The sequence below is a fragment of the Balaenoptera borealis genome (assembly GCF_965194805.1).
Source record: "Balaenoptera borealis genome assembly, chromosome: 5".
NCBI lineage: Eukaryota > Metazoa > Chordata > Mammalia > Artiodactyla > Balaenopteridae > Balaenoptera > Balaenoptera borealis.
The window spans coordinates 7,253,278-7,275,463 of NC_138862.1; the positions used below are offsets into that span (position 1 = coordinate 7,253,278).

Here is a 22,186-nt window from a genome sequence, read left to right on the forward strand (position 1 = left end):
CTTGGAATTTTCTCGAAAACAATGAATCCATGTGTCAGAGATTCATGGGTGAGACACATTCCAGATGTGCAGTGCACTGTATTTTTAGCGTCTGAATGTATGTTTTGAAAAGACCAAGCATAGAGCTGCCTGTTTTCATGGAGCTCCTGGAGGTGAGTGGTATGATGTGCCATCTCTCCCTTGGGGTTTAGAGAGGGCTGTTCCAATAGCGGAAAACTGCTAATGACTTTGTCACCCTGTGGGTGTGGCGGTGCCCTTCTGAGGGTCCTCTGTGCCTCTTGGAACCTGAATCACTTGCAGCCCAACCTGGGCGAGTGAGCTTCAGAAATCAGAAGAGTAAAAGAGTTCCGTGAGCTTCTTAGCAAGACTGTCATAGAATCACTTCCTTGTCCAAGTTTGTTAAAAATCTCATGAGGTTTTAGGGAAAGTTAAGATGAAAAGCATCATGGATCCCACATCCTGGAAGAGAAGACTTTTTTGGGGGGTTTGAGGAACATCAGCTGTGTGCCGTGTGCAGTTTTAGGGAAATGAATGGGAATTGTGTTATGAGAACGTGGTGTATTCATTCATCCATTCATCCCTTCATCTATTCATCCATTCATCCACTCATTTTATAGAGAACAACAGCATGCCAGGGAACGTACCAGCTGTTGAGGTCACAGTTTTCAACAGGGAATCCAGATCCCTTCCCACACAAAACTTACATTTAATTGACATCCAACAAAACTAATGTAGAATTGCAACCAAAAACCCACGTACAAACTGGACTGGGCGCCATAAAGGCTAAATCATGTTGGACTAAATGCTCTCGACAATAAAAGCAAAGATGCCAGCTCATCTTTCTCCCCATGTTAGATAAAGATATCTGACTTTTAAATTTAGTACTTAACAAAGAATGAGTGACTAATGGCATACAAGAGACGATGTACTTTTCCTGGCATATGGCTTGTTAGAAGAATAGGACTTGAAATGGATAGTCCAAACCATTGTCTTGAACCACGTGGAGAACTTGGGTCAGTCACATCAACTTTCTAGGATGGGATAATAGTTGAAATGCAACATTAAGGCTTATAAAACCTTTTACATACACTAGCTCATTTGGCCCATGGGGAGCCCTGGTTGGGATTGGGGCAGCTGTTATCAACATCACCTTCATAGTTGAAGAAATTGAGACTCAAGCAAGGATGAGGCAGCAGGACTTAAACTTGAATATGCGAGTGTGCCAGGTTCACCTGGGGATGATGTTATGAAATGGATTCTGATTCAGCAGGGCTGCAGACACGCAGACTCTGCATCTGTAACAAGCCCTCAGCAGCTCATGTGGGACTAAATTTGGAGCAGAGTGGGGTTGTGGAAGTCCCAGGGTGACCCAGTGACCAAGGGCAGCTTCCACCTCAGGTCTTTGGAGCCCCAATCCAGTGCCACCATGCTCTACCGTGCTGTCTCCGACATTTTGGTGCATCTCCATTGTTTATCCTAAATTTGGTGATCAAAGTGAAAAGCAGATCATCTTTTCATCTCAAATGAATTATTTCAAATGAGATACAAATAAGATGAAGGCTTTTGATGAATATTCTCTGAGTGTCACGTGATGGCAGTGATTAGAAAAACACGAACAAGTATGGAAAGTCAGGAGTAGAATCCGCCCCCCACAAAACCAAGAGGGTGCAGAAGGATCTGAAGGGGGTAGTGACTGCATTCTTTGCACTCATTCCGACTTAAAACACACAAACAGGATGTTTCCACACATGTTTTTACACTTTTTTATTCATCTCTAAAGAAGGAAAGAAGCCTATGGGGGGAAAATGTGTTTCTTTGTAGGAAAACAAAGAAGCTATTAACATCACTTATACATTGTTTCTTTTGTTTTTTCAAAAATGACTTTACTGAGGCTTGATTGACATACTAAAAAGCTGTACAGTATTTAATGTTTATAACTTAATGAGTTTGGAGATAAGTATCTACATATGAAACCATCACCACAATCAATGCCATAAACATATCCATCACCTACGAAAGCTTCCTCCTCCCCTCTTTATTTTATATATTTTTTGTGATAAGAACACTTAACATAAGATCTACTCTCTTAGCAAATTTGTGAGTATATGATACAGAATTGTTAACTATAGCAGGATGCTGTGCTATAGAACCCAGGGACTTAACTCATCTTGCATGCCTGAACCCTTGTACCCTCTGATTGCCAGGCTGAATATTCCTATCTCACCCTCCTTTCAAATGTTTCAAAGAGCATCTGCATAGAACTGAGAAAGTAAACAGAAGGGTTGTTTTAAAATTATGTTTGTTGAGTTTCTAATTTTTTGAGGTTCATTTAAATCTAGTTCTCCTTATGTGGAACCTAACTATTCTCTCCTTGACATTTTTCTACAATGCTCCAATCTCCGCAAGAGTTCTAGGATTTGCGCTTAGCCATTGAATGCTTCTCTCCTTGCTTTGCTAATGTTCATTTTCTAGTAAGTCTTATTTATTTCATATGTTGCCTAACTACACAGAGTCCCTAGTTCAAGCCTACGTAGATTTCAGGTAAAACCCTGCAATAATGTGCTCCAGGATCATATGACTGAGGATATAGTGCCAGGGCGATTAGCTTCCAAACTCCTGGTCACTGGCTGCACACTTCATTTCACAAGTATATTTTCCTTTGTTCTGATGTGAAAAAAGTTTTTGGACCTATAGCATTATGATGGGGCTTTCATATAATTTCATGACTTAGTTCTATGGTTAATAGGAGCATCAACAAAATGTGATGTTAAGAAGCTATTTGGATGCTAGGGACACACACACACACACACACACACACACACACACACACACACACACACACAGGATCCTGCCCTGGAAATGCTCATATCTTCATAAAGGCAGCAGTTGGGGGAGAAGTATGTGAGCAAGAGAATTCCCAGGACTGGCTACGCTGCTCAGAGCCAAGGAGAAATCCGGTGAGTTCAGAGCAGGGAAATTCGTCTGAAGGTCATAAGGAGACTGGTTTCCAGATCAGTCTTTTCTTGAAGGGATTTGCTGAGGGGAGGAAAAGCACCTTCGAGTTTGAGAAAGAAACAAATCAAGGCAAAAAGGGAAGAATCCTGGTTTTCTACATCATTTAGGCAACATCTTCCCTAGGGGGTCTGCTGACCAATAAGGACTGTGTACAGGTCCTCTAAAGTGCTCGATGAGCAAAGATAGTAAGGATAGAGAGATAGATGGATATATATATGTGTATTATGTGTGTATGTAAATGTCTATATGAATAGGTATGTGTGTGTATGTAAATATGCACATATATGTATGTGTGTATATGAATATACATGTATGTGTGTATGAATATGTATGTGTATGTAAATGTGTGTGTATATGAATATGCATGTGTGTACAAATATGTATGTGTGTATGTGTATATTTGAATATGTGTGTATGAATATGTGTATGACTATATGTGTCTGTGTATGTATATGAATATGCATGTGTGTATGAATATGAATACATGTGTCTATGTTTATGTATGCGTGTATGTACATATGTATGTGCATGTACATATGAATATGCATGTATGTGTGTGAATATATGTATATGAATATATTTAAGTGTGTATGTATGTATAGGCATGTATATGGAAATTCACGTATGTGTGTATGACTATGTATATGTATGTATATGTGTGTGTGTGTGAACATGCATATATGTGTGTATGAATATGTATGTGTATGCATGTATATGAATATATTTGTATGTCTGTGTCTCTGCACCAGTCCTGGGTTTCATTCTCTTAGCGCTGGGATGGTACTGCAGTTGTAAACGTGTTTGATACTGAAGCGATACCACATTGGGGAAACACTCTCTTTAGATGGACTTCATTTGACTACATACATTTTTCCTTTGAGGTTAATCCAAGATTTTTATATTTTTGAAGGACTAAAATAGCAATGTGTTAAATGAGAAAAACGTGAGCACAAAGCTAGATGCTGCATTTAATATATGATTTTAATGTTTCCTCCACTGAAGAATTAAGGAAAGAAAATAATATCAAGACGGGGCAAAATGATTCCCACTCAGCCTGACAAGGCATCTTTTAACTCACAATGTTTGGCTTTTTTTGTGTGGTAATTAAAAGATACCGGTCAGAGGAAGTTTCTCGTCCCATGAGATGTTGGCAATATTCGAATGCAAAAATATACACGTTGAGAATAAAATTCTGGAAGGATTGGCCTTTTGTTGGGCACATGGACTGGAGGTCTTTCCTAGAGACATTGTCTATTCTATTTGTGTTGCTTTTTCTCCTCTAAATGTGATTAGGAGTAGACTTTCCAGAAGCATCTACTGCATGCACTCTGCCTTGAAGAGAAGCTATAAACAGCTGGGCTTGAGACAGCCTAATAAATAGTTTTCCAGTATCATTAGGTCTGCAGACATCCATTGAAGGCCACCACGTGCACTGGCTCTAACATATTTATAAATGGTGTTCCTACCTGCCCTATTCTTCCCTTGCAGTATTGATTGAGAAGCCAGGCAACCACCTGCAATGAGCACACCCCAATACACGGCCATCAGTTTGGGTCTGAATTATCTGATTAACCAATGAAAAGAACAGGTTTGTTGATTTAAACTATTAAGTAAGAAAGACTAATTAAATGTATCTGGGACCTATTGCTGCATAGCTTTTAGCCTCATAAGAGAGCGTGTTGTACTTAGAAATTTCCCTCCTAGTTTCCAACAGGCTTTCCACTTACTCTCCTGATCCTTTAATTCCATCGAAGTCCTGAGATTCTGGGCATTTATCCCCTCAGCCTTCTCCCACCTCTTCCCTCCACCAGCCTCTCTCTTTCTAGGTGGTTCCATCTCTTACCTGCGCTGTCAGCTCTGCTCTTTCCACAGCTCTGACAAGGCGGTGAAGCACTGTGCATCTGACCTCCATCAGCCCAATCTGTTCTTTCTCCGCGTCACACCCAGAGTGGCGAGTGTACAGCCTCAGGGAGTGATTCCACTCCCCGACACGAACGCTGCTGCTACCTTGTCCTCATGTTGACATTACTCTTCTTCCCAATCCTGCTTTCTCACCTGTGAGCAGGAATGACACCTGACCTTATAAGACTATTGTCAGGACTGTATTTCATAAAATTAAGATGTCACTGATGATAAAACGAACCATTATTTTACCGGCCATCGAAGGAGAAGAAATGCTGCCAGTAACCCATGACATGCCATCGATGGTGAGATGCATCCAGGTTTCAGCGCTCGTAAAACGTGAAAAAAGGTGTATCTTAAAATCAGTGTCATGAGATTTAAAGGGATACTGCATATGAAGCGCTTACCCAGATAACCTGGTTTATTATGTGATGGATCAGCTGTTTATGAGTCAAGAGAATGTGGCTAAAAGATGTCTTATTCATCGCAGTGTAAGCAGTTATGTGATGTTTCCAGATTCTGATTGGTTACATGTGGGGGGGGGGGGGAAGGCAGACTATTGATTTAAGATGACCTTGGCTTCCTAAAGTGTATTGTGATACCAAAGACTTCTATAAGAATTTTTTTTCTAAAGCATGACCATAATCTTAACATGCTTGTTCCACTTAGTTTTTCCATTTGTTTTTCATAACTATTTGAGGCACCTAAGACTTGAGGAAACTGAGGGTCAATTTGGGAATCCTGTTCTCTGGACACCTAGTTCTGGCCGTCCTCTGGATTTTTGAAAACAACGTAAGGATCATTTCCCTCTGTATGCTTCACTGGCTCCAGCTGTGGAAGAGAGCCGATCATTCTTTAAGACTTTCTTAGTTTCAACATTTTACCACGCCCAGATTTTCATGAAAATTTAAGTATGTTGGGTTCTCTGGATTGACATTTCAGTGTTTTTATGAACCATGGGGATCAAGAGTTAAGAGCAAAATTGAGCCCAGACCCTTATTTTATAATTCTTTTGCTGGAAACATAGGAGCCTCTCAAACTATTCATCTGTTACAGAAAAAAAAAATTCATCTGTTTTAGGCTCTCTGAAATCATTTGCTGGAGATGTCAGTATGCTTAAAAGTGCATTCGACTTTTAATTTTTTTAAAAATCTAAGCATTTTGGAACCTTTGTTGTACCCAAATCTAGTTACTTAAAAATAGAATCGTATTTTAGTCTCACGTGTGAAATATAATCTAGTTGAGTTCTCTTCACTTTCTAGAACTGTCAGTCAGCTGTGATGAGCAAAATCCGAAGGAGTGGTCCTCACATGTTATTGGTGCATTCAGTATTCAAATGAAATAATAAACATTGTATACTAACACGACGGTCCCTTTGGTTTGGGGGCAGTTCGCTTAGAATTTATGCATTTCTCACAAGTTCATGAAAAATGGCATTGGTAGCCTGACACTGGGCACATCAGAATATCCCAGCTTTCCTGGAGCTACAGAAAAAAACACCCTGCACACAAGCACACACCAATCTAAAGTTCATGTCTTTTTATAGTAACACAGAGGCAGGCATATTAATTAATTATGCCACATTTCTGCCAGGTTTGGACTTTTTTTTTGAATTCTCTGTCATAAAGCAGCCAAAGCAGTTCGCAAGTCCCCGCGGCTGGCCGAAGGTGCTGAGGGAATAAGCCACACGTGTTAACTAAGGCATCTGCCGACAGCTTTGGCAGGTAGGCAGGTAGGTAGGTGAGATGGCCACAGACAAGGAGGGAAGCCAGACGGCAGGGAAGCCGGGACAGCATCCGTCGAGGCCAGGAAGAGTCACTTGCAGAGCTGCAGTTGAGGGACTCACGTGTTCCTGGTTACCAGCCTGTGTGTAACGATCCATTCTGGTTTTAATCCTACTAGGTTAGATCCTTTCCCTGCTTTGAAGTCCCAGGGCTGCTGGGGCGGGAGAATCCTGTGCATCAGCCTCTGTCATTCATACTGCAACCAAAGGGATGATGAAACCTACGTGTAACATACAAAGCCAAATGGGTGAACAAAGGCATGCTGTTGGTACATAGCATTTGTTTGCTTCTAAAGAACAGCAGTTAATTTTCGTGGTCATCTTTGTTTGAAGCAGTCTCTGAAGACCACCCTTCAGCTTCTTTTTACTCCTCCATTCTTCAGATGTGCTAAGTTAGCATGTGTGTGTGTGAGATATTTATTTATTTGTTTGTTTCCTTTTCCTGACTTGTACTTAACCCTAGGTGCTTGCCTGCCTTGGTTTAATTAGCATCACTTTGGGGCATGCGCTGTCTTTCCAGAATATGGACTGTGTTTCACCCCTTTGGAAATGAAACGTTTATCCTGAAGCCTCCTCGTTTTTAGACTGCTTCCCCTCTAGCGAACAAAAGCAACTTTTGATATTCTGAAGTATATGGCCTTTCTCATTTTTATGCAGTACTAACTTGGAGGAGAATTTTAAGATACGGAGAAAAGATGTGTGTCCCCCCCTTATCTCTAGCTTTTGTAGATTTATTTTTTTCCTAAATCGATCTCAATTAACTTTGATTTCTTTCTTTAGAAAACCATGTGGTGAAAAAATGCTTTGCCAGATGTGAGAAGGGGTTCCTCCCCCTCCAAGCACACACTGAAGCCTTGTTTCAGTTCTAGTATTTTGGTCCAGTTTTTAAATCTTACGCTACATTTATTTGGTCATTGGTTGTGTTTGTGAGAATATCCTACTTTATCTTGGGGAGATACTCATATTTTAACATTGTTACTCTTTTTGTTGTGAAAGCCATTTTCTTTCTCATTTGTGATTTAAAGGTGAGCCTGCACCTTATATCTAACCTGTTTCTGCCAATTTCTGATACACATCGCGCATTTATTCATGTTTCTCTTCACCGGTGAGCCAACGCTGACATTACATAGAATGGCATTCCCCTCCAAGGCTTGGTGGAGTCTGCAAGACCCGGCGGGAGAGCGGAGCCTTGTTTTTTGCTCTGAGTGCGTAAAACCATTCCATCCAGTACTGCGATGGGAAAGGAGACCCTGTCTTGCACAATTTATTGAAGAAGCTATAATTCTGCCTTTATTAATTAGCAGGACGGCACTAAGTCCATGGTGCCGATTTGACTTTTTTTTTTTTTTTTTAATTTTATAGCTAGTTTATTTATTTATTTATTTTTGGCTGTGTTGGGTCTTCAGTTCGTGCGAGGGCTTTCTCTAGTTGCGGCAAGCGGGGGCCACTCTTCATCGCGGTGCGCGGGCCTTTCACTATCGCGGCCCCTCCCGTTGCGGGGCACAGGCTCCAGATGCGCAGGCTCAGTAGTTGTGGCTCACGGGCCCAGCTGCTCCGTGGCATGTGGGATCTTCCCAGACCAGGGCTCGAACCCGTGTCCCCTGCATTAGCAGGCAGATTCTCAACCACTGCGCCACCAGGGAAGCCCCGATTTGACTTTTAAACCCACGTCTTAGAGATGCCGTGGCGGTGGGTGGTGGCGGGGTTGGGGGGGTGGTTATCCATGCACAGACACCTGGCCTCCACTCTGAGAGGCAGAGCATTGAGTTTGTTCCTTTTGATTCTCCCTGCTCACTGGTTCATAACACAGTGTGCCTGGCAGTGAAGTTCATGTACTCGGGGGACCGATGAAGAAGTTGGTCCCTGGGTAGGTGGGGGATGGAGCGGGAGAGGACACACTGGATTGGGGGGTGCTTTGTGAAATTGCATGTGTTCCCTAAAGATTCGGACACTTCTGCGTAAGGAGGGGGGGCTTCTGTCTTAGAAAGGCTGCTTCATAAGGCTCTATTATTAACGGGGGTGGGGGAGCACCCTTACTTATTTAAGTATCAATTCAAAGAATAAGAAAGGAGTGCTAATGTAGACAGTTATCGGAAACCAAGGAATATAAGAAGGGCATCCTAGACTGTGGGCATAGGAGAGAGCAGAAGATAAAACACTCACCAATGTCCTCACTAATTCCCTGCTTGACCTTGGGCAGCTCACCTCAAGGTGAGGTCTCGACCTTTCTGGGTCTCAGATTTTCCCGTTTGGGGGATGAGGAGTTTGGACAAGCAGGTCTCCACAGTCCCCACTGGCTCCAAAGTTTCCATTTAAAAAACATGTGTGACCCAGACAGCATTTGCTTCTCACCAGCTGCATAGCAGTACCGAGGGTGCCCAAGGACTGAAATAAACATGAACTACCACATGGATTTCTGTTTGGTTATAGAAAGCAAAATTAGATGGTCTCGTAGTTATTCTGTGTAGTTGCTGCACAATACGTCATTCAAGTAGCTGAAATTTCCCAATCGAATTTGCCTTTGCTGATTTGGCTGTAGAATGTCAGCCTAGCCATAGGCTAACCACTTGTTTGACTTAAAACCACAGAAGAATGCTCCAACAATGACACATTTCTATTTCTTCTCACCAAATCATGCAAAATGAGCAAAGATAGGAATAGAAAGTAAGGAAAAAAAAAAAAGAGCTAGTCAGTGATCTAGATATTTTAAACATCCTTGTATTTGGAGGCCTATGGCTAATTCACAGCTTTTTTTTTTTTGGTTCATTTATCATCCAGATGTTCACCATCATGGAAGCGCCACTTGAAACTCTATTTCAGCTAATAACTTAGAAGTGGAAAAATTCGTATCTTTGTCTCTTTGTCCTTTGGTGCTCCATTTCCCCCTCACTCTTCTTCTAAGTAGCTCTTCTTTAAAATCTCCTGGGAATGTGGCAGTTTTGCCAGATGCTTAGGTGTTAGCCGTCACATGTCTTTTTAATCTTCACGACCATTCTGTACCCTGTCTGCTTGAATTATAGATTGCATTTGTCAAATAATGACACATGCAACTGGATGTCTTCTAAGACCTTTGAAATTCAACTTCCTTGAGTTGAGATTAAAGTGGGTATTATCTGCACGGCTGTGGTCAAGGCTGGGATGTTCGGAGACCTGCACAAAAGTTTTTCTAGGTCGGCCAGTTCCAACTCTTACCGTCTCTAGGGGAAAGAAAGCCAGCTCCTTTTTCCTGCTGAAAGGTGGACATGGATACCGTAAAAAGGGGGTCCCAGTTAGAAATGACTGTACAGTTAGCAGCTTTTTGAAGCATGCCTGTCCCTTGGAACGTCCTGAATGTGTGTTTCTTTGGGTGTTCAGGAAGCGTTATCTGTCGTGAGCGAGGACCAGTCATTGTTTGAGTGCGCATACGGCACGCCGCACCTGGCCAAGACGGACATGACCGCGTCCTCCTCCAGCGACTATGGACAGACATCCAAGATGAGCCCCCGTGTCCCTCAGCAGGACTGGCTGTCTCCACCCCCAGCCAGGGTCACCATCAAGATGGAATGCAACCCCAACCAGGTGAACGGCTCCAGGTAAGGAGGCCGCCGGCTCTCGCTCTCCCACACCTCTGGTTTCCCCACCCCTTGAAAAGGCAAAGTGGAAATTGATCACACTTCCCCCGAGATGGTTTCAGAAACTGAGGGCATTGAACGGTAACACCGGGCAATGCTGAGAAAATGTGTTCTCCAGTGGTTTGCGTGGAGGACAGAGGTCGTAAAACCAGTAGTACATTTACCGAGAACTCGCTTTGAAGATGACATGTTCAATTCCATTTCCCAGACGTGAGGGCTTTGTGGGAGGGGGCCTTGCCCACATATGGCAGAATTCGTCTCTGAGGTTTTTATTGCCTGGAAAGTAAAGCTGTCTTCTGTTTTCATGGAGGGAGAGTGTCAGCTAGTGGCCAGGCAGTGTAGCATATGTCCAAGCCATATGACGTTGCTAATGGACCTACTTCCTGTGTCCTCCAGCCCCCCGCCTCCCAACCTTCCCTCCTCTGTCACCTTCTCTGAATGCTTGCTGTTCCTTCTCATCTTTACTTACACTTAAAACCAAGCACCAGTGTCACCCGTAAGTATTAACTCTCCTGAGTCTGTCACGATAATGCTGCAGTCACCTAGAATGTATTAGCAAATTATCGAATGTATTATCCCTGGCACTCAAAAGCATTTCTTTTTCTTTTTCTAAATTTATGTATTTATTTTATTTATTTTTGTCTGCATTGGGTCTTCGTTGCTGCGCATGGGCTTTTCTCTAGTTGCTGCGAGCGGGGGCTACTCTTCGTTGCCGTGCGCGGGCTTCTCATTGTGGTGGCTTCTCTTGCTGTGGAGCACGGGCTCTAGGCACGCGGGCTTCAGTAGTTGTGGCACACGGGCTCAGTAGTTGTGGCTCGCGGGCTCTAGAGCGCAAGCTCATTAGTTGTGGCACACGGGGCTTAGTTTCTCCACGGCATGTGAGATCTTCCGGACCAGGGCTCGAACTCATGTCCCCTGCACTGACAGGCAGATTCTTAACCAGTGCGCCACCAGGGAAGCCCACAAAAGCATTTCATTGGATGTAGTTTTGAAGAGTAAGGCTGATTTCAATTATGATATAATACCCCATATATATTCAGAAAGAATCGTATCACATCTCAGGACAAAGAAAGAGTAATTTCATTTAAATTTGCATGATCTGCCCAGAGTCACAAGAACAGCTCAGAATTTTTAGTGCTTTACTATGTATAAAGCCCTTTTACATCTGATGGCCTGTCAGTCCTCCAGGCAGCCCTGTGAGGAAGGCTATCCCCATTTGATGGATGAGGAAACTGAGACTCAGGCATTTTCTGGCTAACCCAAATCAGCACTTAAAGCAACTCAGAATTTGGATTCAAATCAAGGGTGTTTGACTCCACACCCAGTGCATTTTTCCCACTCTGTCGCAGCTATAATAGGCCCTTTTTGCTACATATATATTTTAATGCGAAATATGTTTTTTATAAGTGTCATGTTTTATAAGTGCTGGAAACCATTGCATCAACTTCTAGTGTGGTGTCCGTGAAGGTGCCAAGTCACAGCCCTCAGAGGGAATGTCAACCATGAGGCTGGACGTGCCAAACAGGGGGATGGGAGGGGCCAGAACTTCCCTGGGCCCTGAGAAGTCAGTTCACTTCTGTGCGTCGAGTTTCTTCTTGAAAGGGGGAATGATAATTCTGATGTTGCCTATTTGCTACGACACTGGTCCTTTAAAGGGAATTCAAGCCAAGGCAGACCCATCTTAGACCTCATCAAGGGACTAATTCCTAGACTTCTGAAAGGACCATGGTAGAAAAGGCAATCATAGGGTCCAGGATGCCAGAGTCCCGGCCAGTTCCTCATTACATGTAAATATGTTACAGGTAAATCCTATCCATCTGATAGAATGGTTCCACTGACCATTCTTCACTGTATCTATTTCTGAGACTTGGAGGCATGCAGGTTAATCCTGTTCTGAAGAAGGCAGCCGTGTTTATATAAAAGGGTAGTTGTGGGGCTTCCCTGGTGGCGCAGTCGTTGAGAGTCTGCCTGCCAATGCAGGGGACACGGGTTCGAGCCCTGGTCTGGGAAAACCCCACATGCCGCCAAGCAACTAGGCCCGTGAGCCACAACTACTGAGCCTGCGCGTCTGGAGCCTGTGCTCCGCAACGAGAGACGCCGCGATGGTGAGAGGCCCGCGCACCGCGATGAAGAGTGGCCCCCGCTTGCCGCAACTGGAGAAAGCCCTCGCACAGAAAAGAAGACCCAACACAGCCATAAATAAATAAATAAAAACAAATACTTAAAAAAAAAAAAAAAGGTAGTTGTGGAGCCAACCCTGTAAACATTGATGGATTCTATTTTTTGATGGAGTCACGTGATCCCATACATGCCGGGGTAGTCACGGTGGGAGCACCGAGAGCAAGATCGATTTCTGAAGTGTCCTTCTTCCAAGGCTAGTTTCTACCTATGGGAAATACATCAGCATATGTGTGTGTGTGTGTGCATGTGTGTCTGTGTGAGAGAGAGGGAGGGAGAGAGGGAGATTGTGTGTACAAGGGAGAGATTATGAGAGAGATGGAGAGAGAGGAAGAGAAATAATTAGAGAGAGAGGGAAAAAGTACTTCAGGCAAAGGGCACTGAGATGGTTTCCAGCTGGCAGCTAGCAGAGCGAGCCGTGCCCTGGCCCTTATTTGCGGAGTCTGGCCCAGGGCCAGCTCCAGGAGTGCCAGTCTGGATTTAGCAAGCCTCAGAAAGGAGACTGAGTGAGGAGGTGAGAACAACGTTGCAGAAATAAAACTTTCTCTCCTTCTCGCTGAATTTAAATAAATGCATGAATAAATAAGTAAGCAAACAAACAAATAAATGAATGAATAAATAAATAAATAAGAGAGAAGTGTGAACACCGGTTCCTTCAATGCTGGCCTGTGCTTCCCTTCAGGAGCTGATGTCCACCTGCCCTCCTGGCCAAGCCCTGGGGCCGCCTTCCCAGCCCGAGGTGGTCACCACAGGGATTCGGGATGGGCGGGGGGACTTGAGGTGACCCTGAGCCTGGCCTAGGGGCTTCAAGTCCCCAAGAAAGACACGGACCAGGCCCCTGGAAAGCTTCGCCCGCGTTCCTCGGCCGGCTGACCTTGGAAGGCTTCTTGGCCGTTCCTCTGTCAGGCAGGTGCGAAGCTGCAGACTCAGCTGAGGGTCTCTTTCCTGGGAAAGGAAATCGTTTTTGGAGAAACTGGACCGTTTTCTTGCAAGGGGACAATGGAAGCGTCAGTAGCTTCCACTCTCAGGCCCTCGTGGAATCCTGAGATGCTCAGAATGGTCCCCTCAGAGGATCGTTACAGGCAGTTCCAGCTTTGGGAGCAACCTGGGATGTGTTTTGGTGGTGGCCACTGAGGGAAGTCAGCCTTGTCGTGGCCCTCGTCTTGCTCCTGGATGTCCGGTGGTGCTGGCCCAGCAGCCGCTGCCTGGGAGGGGGGCATGGCTGCCTGCATTTGCCTGGGAACTTGATGGGAAATGGCAAGCCCGGTGTGGAGCAAGGGGGGAGCAGCACAGCTTGTGGAACTGATGTCAACTGGTCACCGAGTGCCCTCCTGCCCCCCACTGTGGAATGTTCTGGGGAAACAGGAGGCAGACATGTATTGAACCTCTTTGTAGAAGAGGCTTCTGCCCGTCTTTTCCGAGCTCTGTGTCTGCTGGATCCAGCTCAGTGGGGCTGGTCTGGTGTGCCCGTCAGGGTTCTCCAGAGAAACAAAACCAATGGAAAGCACGATGAAGAGATTTACTGTAAGGAACTGGCTCACACAGTTGTGGAAGCTGTCAAGTCTGAGATCTGTAGGGTGCACCAGCAGGCTGGAAACTCAAGCAGGAGTAGATGCAACAGTCTTGTTTTGTTTTTTCAAATTTATTTTATTTTTTTGTACAGCAGGTTCTTATTAGTTATTATTTTATACGTATTAGTGTATACATGTCAATCCCAATCGCCCAATTCATCCCACCACCACCACCACCACCACCGCTTTCCCCCCTTGGTGTCCATACATTTGTTCTCTACATCTGTGTCTCTATTTCAGATGCAACAGTCTTGAAGCAGAATTCCTTCTTCCTTAGGGGAAGCTCAGGTTTTGTTCTTTAGACCTTCAGTTGATGAGATGAGGCCCACCCACGTTATCAAAGATAATCACCTTTATTTAACATCAATGGATGGTAGATGTTAACCGCATCTATGAAATACCTTCAGACCAACACCTCGATTGGCATTGGATTAAGTCACTGTGTGCAGTGGCCTGGCCAGGTGGACACAGGAAACTGACCACACCTGGTGCTTCTGGCCCCTCGGCTGGTCAGTGGTTAGTGGGGCCATTCCTTTCAGGTTTCCAAATCAGCATTTCCTGGGGTCGCTAGTTCCCTGTCCCTGAAGGGGCTCAGCCTGGCTGGATGGGAAGTGTTGGGGGGTGTCGCACATCAGATTGATGGATCACCAGGACCGCCCTTCAGGTTGTGACCTTGTGGAATATTGCAGGTGGGTGGTGAGGCACAGTCTGCCCTTCAGCACATAACGGGCTGCCTGAAGGGGCATGGAGGAAGGAAAAACTCAAAATTCATCAGCAGAGCTAAGACCCGTTTCATCTAGAGGATTAGAAGAGGTCAGCAGACAGATAGAGGGCTGCCCGGGATCAGATCCGCAGATTTTGCCAGCTCGCTGCGTGATCTTTACACGTGTCAGCTCCAGTTCCATAAAAGGGAACATGGACCTGCACTGACTCTGCTTTCATTCTAGAGACCTTGAATGGTCACCTGGCTGTACCAGCTCTGCCCAAGGTGTCAGGGGGCAGAGGCCCAGGTCATGGAGACAGGGATCCTCCCTGGAGGGGCTCGCGGCAGAGACACTGCAGAGGTGAGCGTGGTCGAGCACCAGGGACCAGGGTGCAGCTCCTCAATGTGCCTCCTCCCTGCATCTTTCCGGAGACGGTGGCTGCCTCACCCACCACCTGGAGGCCCCAGGCCAGGGGTGCTGGGAGTTAGGGACTGCGGCAGGAAAAGAAGCGCATCTCCCGGCCCCCAGCCCGGTAGCTCCTTCTCATTGGCCTTGCGGAGTTAGGGACTGCGGCAGGAAAAGAAGTGCATCTCCCGGCCCCCAGCCCGGTAGCTCCTTCTCATTGGCCTTGCGGAGTTAGGGACTGCGGCAGGAAAAGAAGCGCATCTCCCGGCCCCCAGCCCGGTAGCTCCTTCTCATTGGCCTTGCTCTGAGCTTTTGTGTGGTGGACTTCCGCACAGTACACTTGCCTCTTGAAGTCGAGTTCAGGGGGAGTTTACGTAAGTCAAAAATCGGACTTTGGCTGGAACGTGCAGGCTGTTACCTTTGTGGCCCCTTGTTGCTCTTTTGCAAACATCCCCCGGGGGGAAGAGCCCCCTGTACAGCCTGGGTGTTGCCAGAACATGACCTAGCTCCTTCCGCATAAGATACGGTCCCTGGGGAATGGTCAGCTCTGTCCCTATTGATCCATTACCCTGGGAGGAAAAGGCCAAGGCTTGGAGGAGGGAGGAACTGAATTTCCCAAGCAAGTGATGGAATTCTGCAAAACCTTAGCCCCAATGCGCACACAAGCTCCTGAAATGAAATACGAGTGGTGAAATGAGATCTACTGCCATTATAACAGAGCTCTATAAAAAATAATAAAAGGAAAACAGGAGAGAAAGGAACCATGCCTTGTGAGCCAACAGGGATGTAATTGTGGGTTTGGCTTGGCGGCTGCCGTATCAGAAGACATGATTCTTGCAGACACTAATCCAATTGCACATTGTGTGGACACAAGACATCATTTCTCAGCTTCGGTGGTCCCCGACACCCTGCCTTTCCCCTTTCTTCACTCCAGCCTCACACACAAGAAACCCCCAAGTGTTCACACGGTGGAGACGTGTCAGTGCAGCCCAGCTGGAACAGCTGTTCACAGAGGGCCCTGCTGGGGCTTCAGAACTGCCTGGCCTCCAGCGAGCCCCTTGCTGATGGCCTTAATTCTATGGGAGGTTCCTAAGACTCAAGCCACTGTAGACGGGCAAGATAGATCAAGAAACACACACGCACACGCACACGCACGCTCACATATGGTCCACAAGAAAATTGTCTTCCATCACAAGCAGGCAGTATGGTGTGCAAGCCTTTACTCTCTCTCAGCATCCCTGTCTCGGAGATTCAGTCGACGCTCAGGCGGGGGGAGTTGGGCATCCTTCATCCTTCCACAGGCAGTAAAAACTCCTGGTAGCCCACCAGGAAGTCGCGGCAGTTCCGTGCTGCCCACCTGGAGGCTCGCTGCGGCTGGAATTGAATGACTCTGTGTGCCACACTATGAGTCCTGCTCCTAGCCCAGTACCCAAGCCACCTGGAGTCATTAATCTATCGGTGGAGTCTGTTGGGTGAGAGGTCCCCTGGTGCGCTGATTTTCAAAGTGGGGCCCTAAGATCCGCTGCATCAGCACCATCTGGGAGCTCATTAGAGATTCAGATTCTCAGGCCCTGCCCAGACCTGCTTGAGTCAGAAGCTCTGGGAGTGGGACCCAGCACTCCTGCTTTAACAAGCCCCCCTCCCCTACCCCAGGATTCTGACACTCACTGGTCTGAGAAACACAGCCCCGTTGCAGCATCCGGGGAGATAAAAAAATGAGAATCCCCGGAGCTGGATAAAGGTGGCCTATAGAGTGGATAATCTGGGAGAACAAAGTGCAGAGGAGGGTTCGCTCTCAGGAAGTCTGTCTGCCTAGGTGGAGGAGCACCCCACTGGCCCCTCACTGCAGTGGCTTTTGTCTGGCTGAGCCTGTGAGGTGAGAGATTGGGCCTCGCCTCTCTCTCTTGTCTGGGAAGGAGATTCACTGTGTGCTGTGAAGAACTCCAGCCTAGGATCAGATGACAGGATGCTTTTGATGTAATATTTAAAAAGCATGCCATCTGGAGTGTGATGAAGATGACAGAAAAGGGGGCTACCTGATTGGTCCCTCTTGGTGTCAGACGTCCTGGTTATGCACGGAGTCATTCATTCATCCAACAAGTATGTACTGAGCACCTATTATGTGCAGTCACTGTTTTAGGTACTTGACATACAGTCTGAAAACATACACAAAAATATTGCCTCTCTAAGTTCACTTTCTAATGGGAAAGACAGCCAGTGAACCAGATAGCTAATTAAAGGCTAACAGGTTAGATTGTGGTAAATGCTAAGGAAAAAAAATAAAGCAGGGCAAGGGGTGGCAGTTCTGGAAAGGGCAGCCTGAAAAGATCATCTCTGAGAACATAACATTTGAGTAAAGCCCCAAAGTCAGTAAGGGAGAAGGTCCCATGGTTAACCAGTAGAAGAATATTCCAGGCAAAGGGAGTGGTAAGTGCAGAGACCCTGAGGTCAGCCTGAAGTGTTGGAGGGCAGTTGTGGCTAATGTTCAGTGACCAAGGGGAAGAGTGATAGGAGATGAGGTTGGGTGATCGTGAGGCCAGTGAGGGGCTTTGATCTTCACTCTGAGCGACCTAGGAGACCGCTGGGGGCTGTAAGCAAAGGAGGGACGTGACGTCACTCAGATTTAGCCGGATCTCCCTGGCTCCTGTGTTGAAGCCAAGACCGCTAGGAGGCCCTTCAGGAGTTAGGGTAAGAGATGGTGAGGCCTGCATTAGGGTGGTTGCGATGCAGGGGTGGGAAAAGTGATTGCATTCTGGATATATTTTGAAGGTAGAACTGATGTCTTTTGCTGATGGGTATGGAGTGAGGAAGAGGGAAGTGAGGCTGAGCCCCAGGTTTGGGGGGTGTATCCCAAATGAGGGGTGGACAAACCACAACTGGAATCCTCCTGAGAATCGAGCCTAGGCCCCTCTAAGTATCAGCCCAGACACAGGGGGCTTGCACTTACCTCTAAGAAGCACCAGGCAAAATAGGAGGAGCTCTGGACTCCTGGCCTGAGTGCAGGGGATCTTACTCATTAAACCAGTGGTTCTCAACCACTGTGACTGTGCCCCCAGTGAGCCATGTGGCAGCGTCTGCAGACAGTTTGGACTGTCACACCTGTGAGGCGTTCCTGGCATCTAGTGAGCTGAGGCTACAGGTGCTACTCAGCGTCCTACAGCACACAGGACGGCATCTGCCCCCAGAAAGAATCATCTGGCCCCAAAGGTCTGTAGTCTCGAAGTGGAGAAACTCTGCACTAAACCGTTTATTTGGTGTTTACTCTTCATCATAGACTGTGTGCGCTATGAAGATGAGTTAAGAGAAGCTTACGGTCCATCAAAGGTGAAAAAGATTCCGTGAGGTCGCATGACAAGTACAAGTTCAGAGGGATGCTCTGGGCCTGGTCATAGAAGGGATGTGAGAGTATGACTCAGTTTCTCCAGGCAGGAAAGAAAGACTCCCAGAGGAGTGATATTAATATTTCCACAACACACTGTGATTTATTAATAGATTTTAGGATACAACATATCATCCAATTTCCTCATTAAATCTATGAGATGGCATTAAGATTATACCCATTTTGTACATGGAGACCATTGCGTCTCCATAACTTAAGTCCACCTGCCATGGGCCATGTGACCCCAGGCCTGTGCTCCTCTTCCTCCCTCAGCGCTGCTTTCTTTAGCCAGATGTCACCTCTGTGTTGGCAGGGACGGTGGAGTTTCTCCAGGTGATGGATGAGCAATATGTCCGATTTTTTGTCTTCTGAGAGGCAATTAAATCCAAACACCAACCATATTTTGATTTCTTGTATATATTACACAGTTAAAAAAATTTACTTTCTTCTCATTTTACTTTATTATAACAGATCAATTAAACTGCACTCATCTTTACATTCCCTTCATGAGGTGATTCCAAACAGAACCACATTTAAAAAATAATTAGCTTGATGGGAGACCTACGGTCTGAGCCCCGTGGTGGCTCTCAGTAAATACTCATTGGGCTGAAATTAAAAATAAAAAATTCTCAGTTTTAGGATAGTGACTATTCCAGTTCCCTATGTGTCATTGTGTTGGAAGAGGTGCTTTGCCCAATTCCTGCCCACAGAACAAGATCTTGGCTGAAGGTCTTTTAACATCAGTTTTCTCATTTTACGTGGAATAGTCAATATTTGACATTTGAAAGCGTCTCCCTGGGACTGGTCTCCCTCATGCCTTTCTACTTTGATGCATTGAGATTTGACTTCATGTATATTTCCTTACATTTTCTAGAAGACTTTATGTCTTCTTTTAGGACAGTGAAATTTGCAGCTATAATCACATTTGTTCCTTTCTGCCTTAAGGTTCTGAATCCGATTGGCATAAAAGATGTTTCCTAGTTAAGCTTGGCCGCCTTCCAAACCTTCCAAGCTGTGGGCGGCTCAGTGTTGGAGACTGGAAAACTAGTGGTTTTCCCAACTGTGCTAGTGAGGTCGGGTAGTAATCTTTTGTCCTACTTGTAAGGGGCCTTGAGTCTTTGCAGACATCAGTTCATTGGGCTGCAGGGCTGAGACATGGATTGAAAGGGCCTCACTTGGGGAAGATTTAGTGAGAGAGCCAAGTTCTCTGGGGCTCCCTCTCTGTCTGGAGCAGACTTTTTCTCATCCCCCTTCCTTAGTAGCACTCATGAGCATCTTTGCCATTTCTTGGGGCGTGAAACGGATGGACACCATTTTGTAGAACAGCCTAAGAGCCGTGCTCTTCCTTATGATGTAAGTGAATCCCATCGGGTCACTGTGGATATTGACATTGGGACAAGGGCACTGCTTGGCATTTTCTATCCTGAAATGAAAATCATCTTGGTTAACCAGAATTTACATAGCCTTTTAGGAAAATAAAACCCTGAAGCACCATAATGGCTATCGGGCTTAATTCTTTCCTCTCTGAAAAATGAAAGTGTTTTGAGAAAAACACACACACAGACACACAAGATAGAAAAGATGCCACATCTTTGTCAGGTAACTATTTGTAGACATCTTATTCTACAGAATACTTTATTCTAAAGGATGAGTCCCCAAAGGATGCATTTCCTCCTCAGTTTTCAAGATCTAAATGTGCTGTGATCTTGCTGATACCCATTTTTGGCTGTTAAGAGAAATATACATTTAAACCATGAAACTTTCTCAGGGAAACTTCAAACCCCTTTTGGGGACAAAGAACTAACTGTTGGTGGTGACTTTTTAAATTAATTTCGTCTTCAACTGCTTCGGAGAAGGGAGAAGGGAACAGGCCTGGTGGGAAGAGGCTGAAATTCCAGGTGTAAGAGAGAATATTTAGTAAGGGTAAAAATAACACACAGCTGTGAAGACAAACATCTCCAGTTTCAGTTTGAGCCCAGAGTGCTACGTGAATCACTGCCGAGCTCCACCCGCTACTCAGGCCATGGGCTCTGAAGCAGCTTTTCCACTGCCTCTGATTCAGAAATAAACCAGACCTACAAATTACCCCGGCGCTTTCCAGACAATCCCCTCCTTGTCTGGGGTCCTAAAAATACCTTTTGTGGTGACTACCTCCATTCATGGCGTGAAACTTGATTAGGAGTTGGTTCGGTCGATTAGGACTAAGTATGTGCTTTTAGGATTCTTATGAAGAAAGCCACCTGAGGAGGGATTGATTCCTATGCAGGTTTAAGGCAGACTTGGGATGCGTGCCCTGGCCAGCCTCCTTAGGACCCTCTCGTAGAACTGACCTCTTTGGACTCTCAGGGTGGAGCTGCCAAAGAAAGCCTCTCTAGTCTAGCTTCATCATCAAGTTCTTAACATGAAGTCACCTAATAAACTGAAAAGAATATTTGGGAAGATAGTGCCATTCTAATAAACTGTAATGGGCTGAAGACTGCACGGGAGTAGACATTCGCTTGCTCGTCCACAAAAGGGTTGGATGGGATATGGACCGTGGTCTTCCAGGGCAGAGTATGTGGGGCTGGGGAGAGGGGCTTCACCCACCCAAACGCAGGCACCACGAGAACAGGGACACTGCTGGGTCCCCAGCACCTGGGACAGTACCTGGCGTAGACTCGCTCTGTAAGTGTTTGTTACACAGATGAATGGATACAGAAGATGTGGTACATATGTACGATGGAATGTTACTCAGCCAAAAGAAAGAATGAAATAATGCCATTTGCAGCAGTACGGATGGACCTGGAGATTCTCATACTGAGTGAAGTAAGTCAGAGAAAGACAGATATCATATGATACTGCTTATATGTGGAATCTTTTTAAAAAAAATGGTACAAAGGAACTTATTTATAATACAAAACAGAAATAGACCCACAGACATAGAAAACAAACTTATGGTTACCAAAGGGGAACGGGAGGGGAGGGATAAATTAGGAGTTTGAGATTAACATATACACGCTACTATATATAAAATAGATAAACAGCAAGGACCTACTGTATAGCACAGGGAACTGTACTCAATATTCTGTAATAACCTATAAGGGAAAAGAATCTGAAAAAAAATATGTGTGTGTGTGTATAAAATGCATACCTGAATCACTTTGCTGTACACCTGAAACTTACACAACACTGTAAATCAACAATACTTTAATAATTTTTTTTTAATGAATGAGTTGAGGAGGCCCAGGGCCAGATGGCCGAGGAGAATCTAGGGAGTGTGGATTTGTCGGAAGGCTCTATGGGCCGAGGAAGGGCTTGGGTTGCACGTGGCCAGCGTGGACTTGTCTTTGTGGAAGATGACTTTGGTAGCAGGAAAGCAGACTCTCTGGAAGTAAAGCTCAAGAATACTCCACCCTCTAATTTATCCCTCTCCCCCCCTTTTGTCTTTGGTAACCATAAGTTTGTTGTCTACATCTGTGACTCTATTTCTGTTTTGAAAATAAGTTCATTTGTACCATTTTTTTTAGATTCCACGTGTAAGCGATACCATATGATATTTGTCTTTCTCTGTCTGAATTACTTCACATATACACACTACTATATATAAAATAGGTAATTAATAAGGACCTACTGTATAGCACAGGGAGCTCTACTCAGTA

At 45.4% G+C, this 22,186-nt stretch overlaps 1 protein-coding gene across 7 annotated transcripts in view; it reads left to right on the forward strand.

Annotated features, from left to right (window-relative positions):
* The window catches only part of ERG (ETS transcription factor ERG), a 280,293-nt gene that overhangs the window by 207,319 nt on the left and 50,788 nt on the right, over positions 1-22,186 (forward strand). For all 7 annotated transcript variants that reach the window (XM_082393011.1, XM_082393012.1, XM_082393013.1 and 4 more), the window contains one exon: positions 10,055-10,272. In XM_082393011.1, the coding sequence (XP_082249137.1) occupies positions 10,055-10,272 (218 nt within the window). The remainder of the gene's footprint in view (positions 1-10,054; positions 10,273-22,186) is intronic.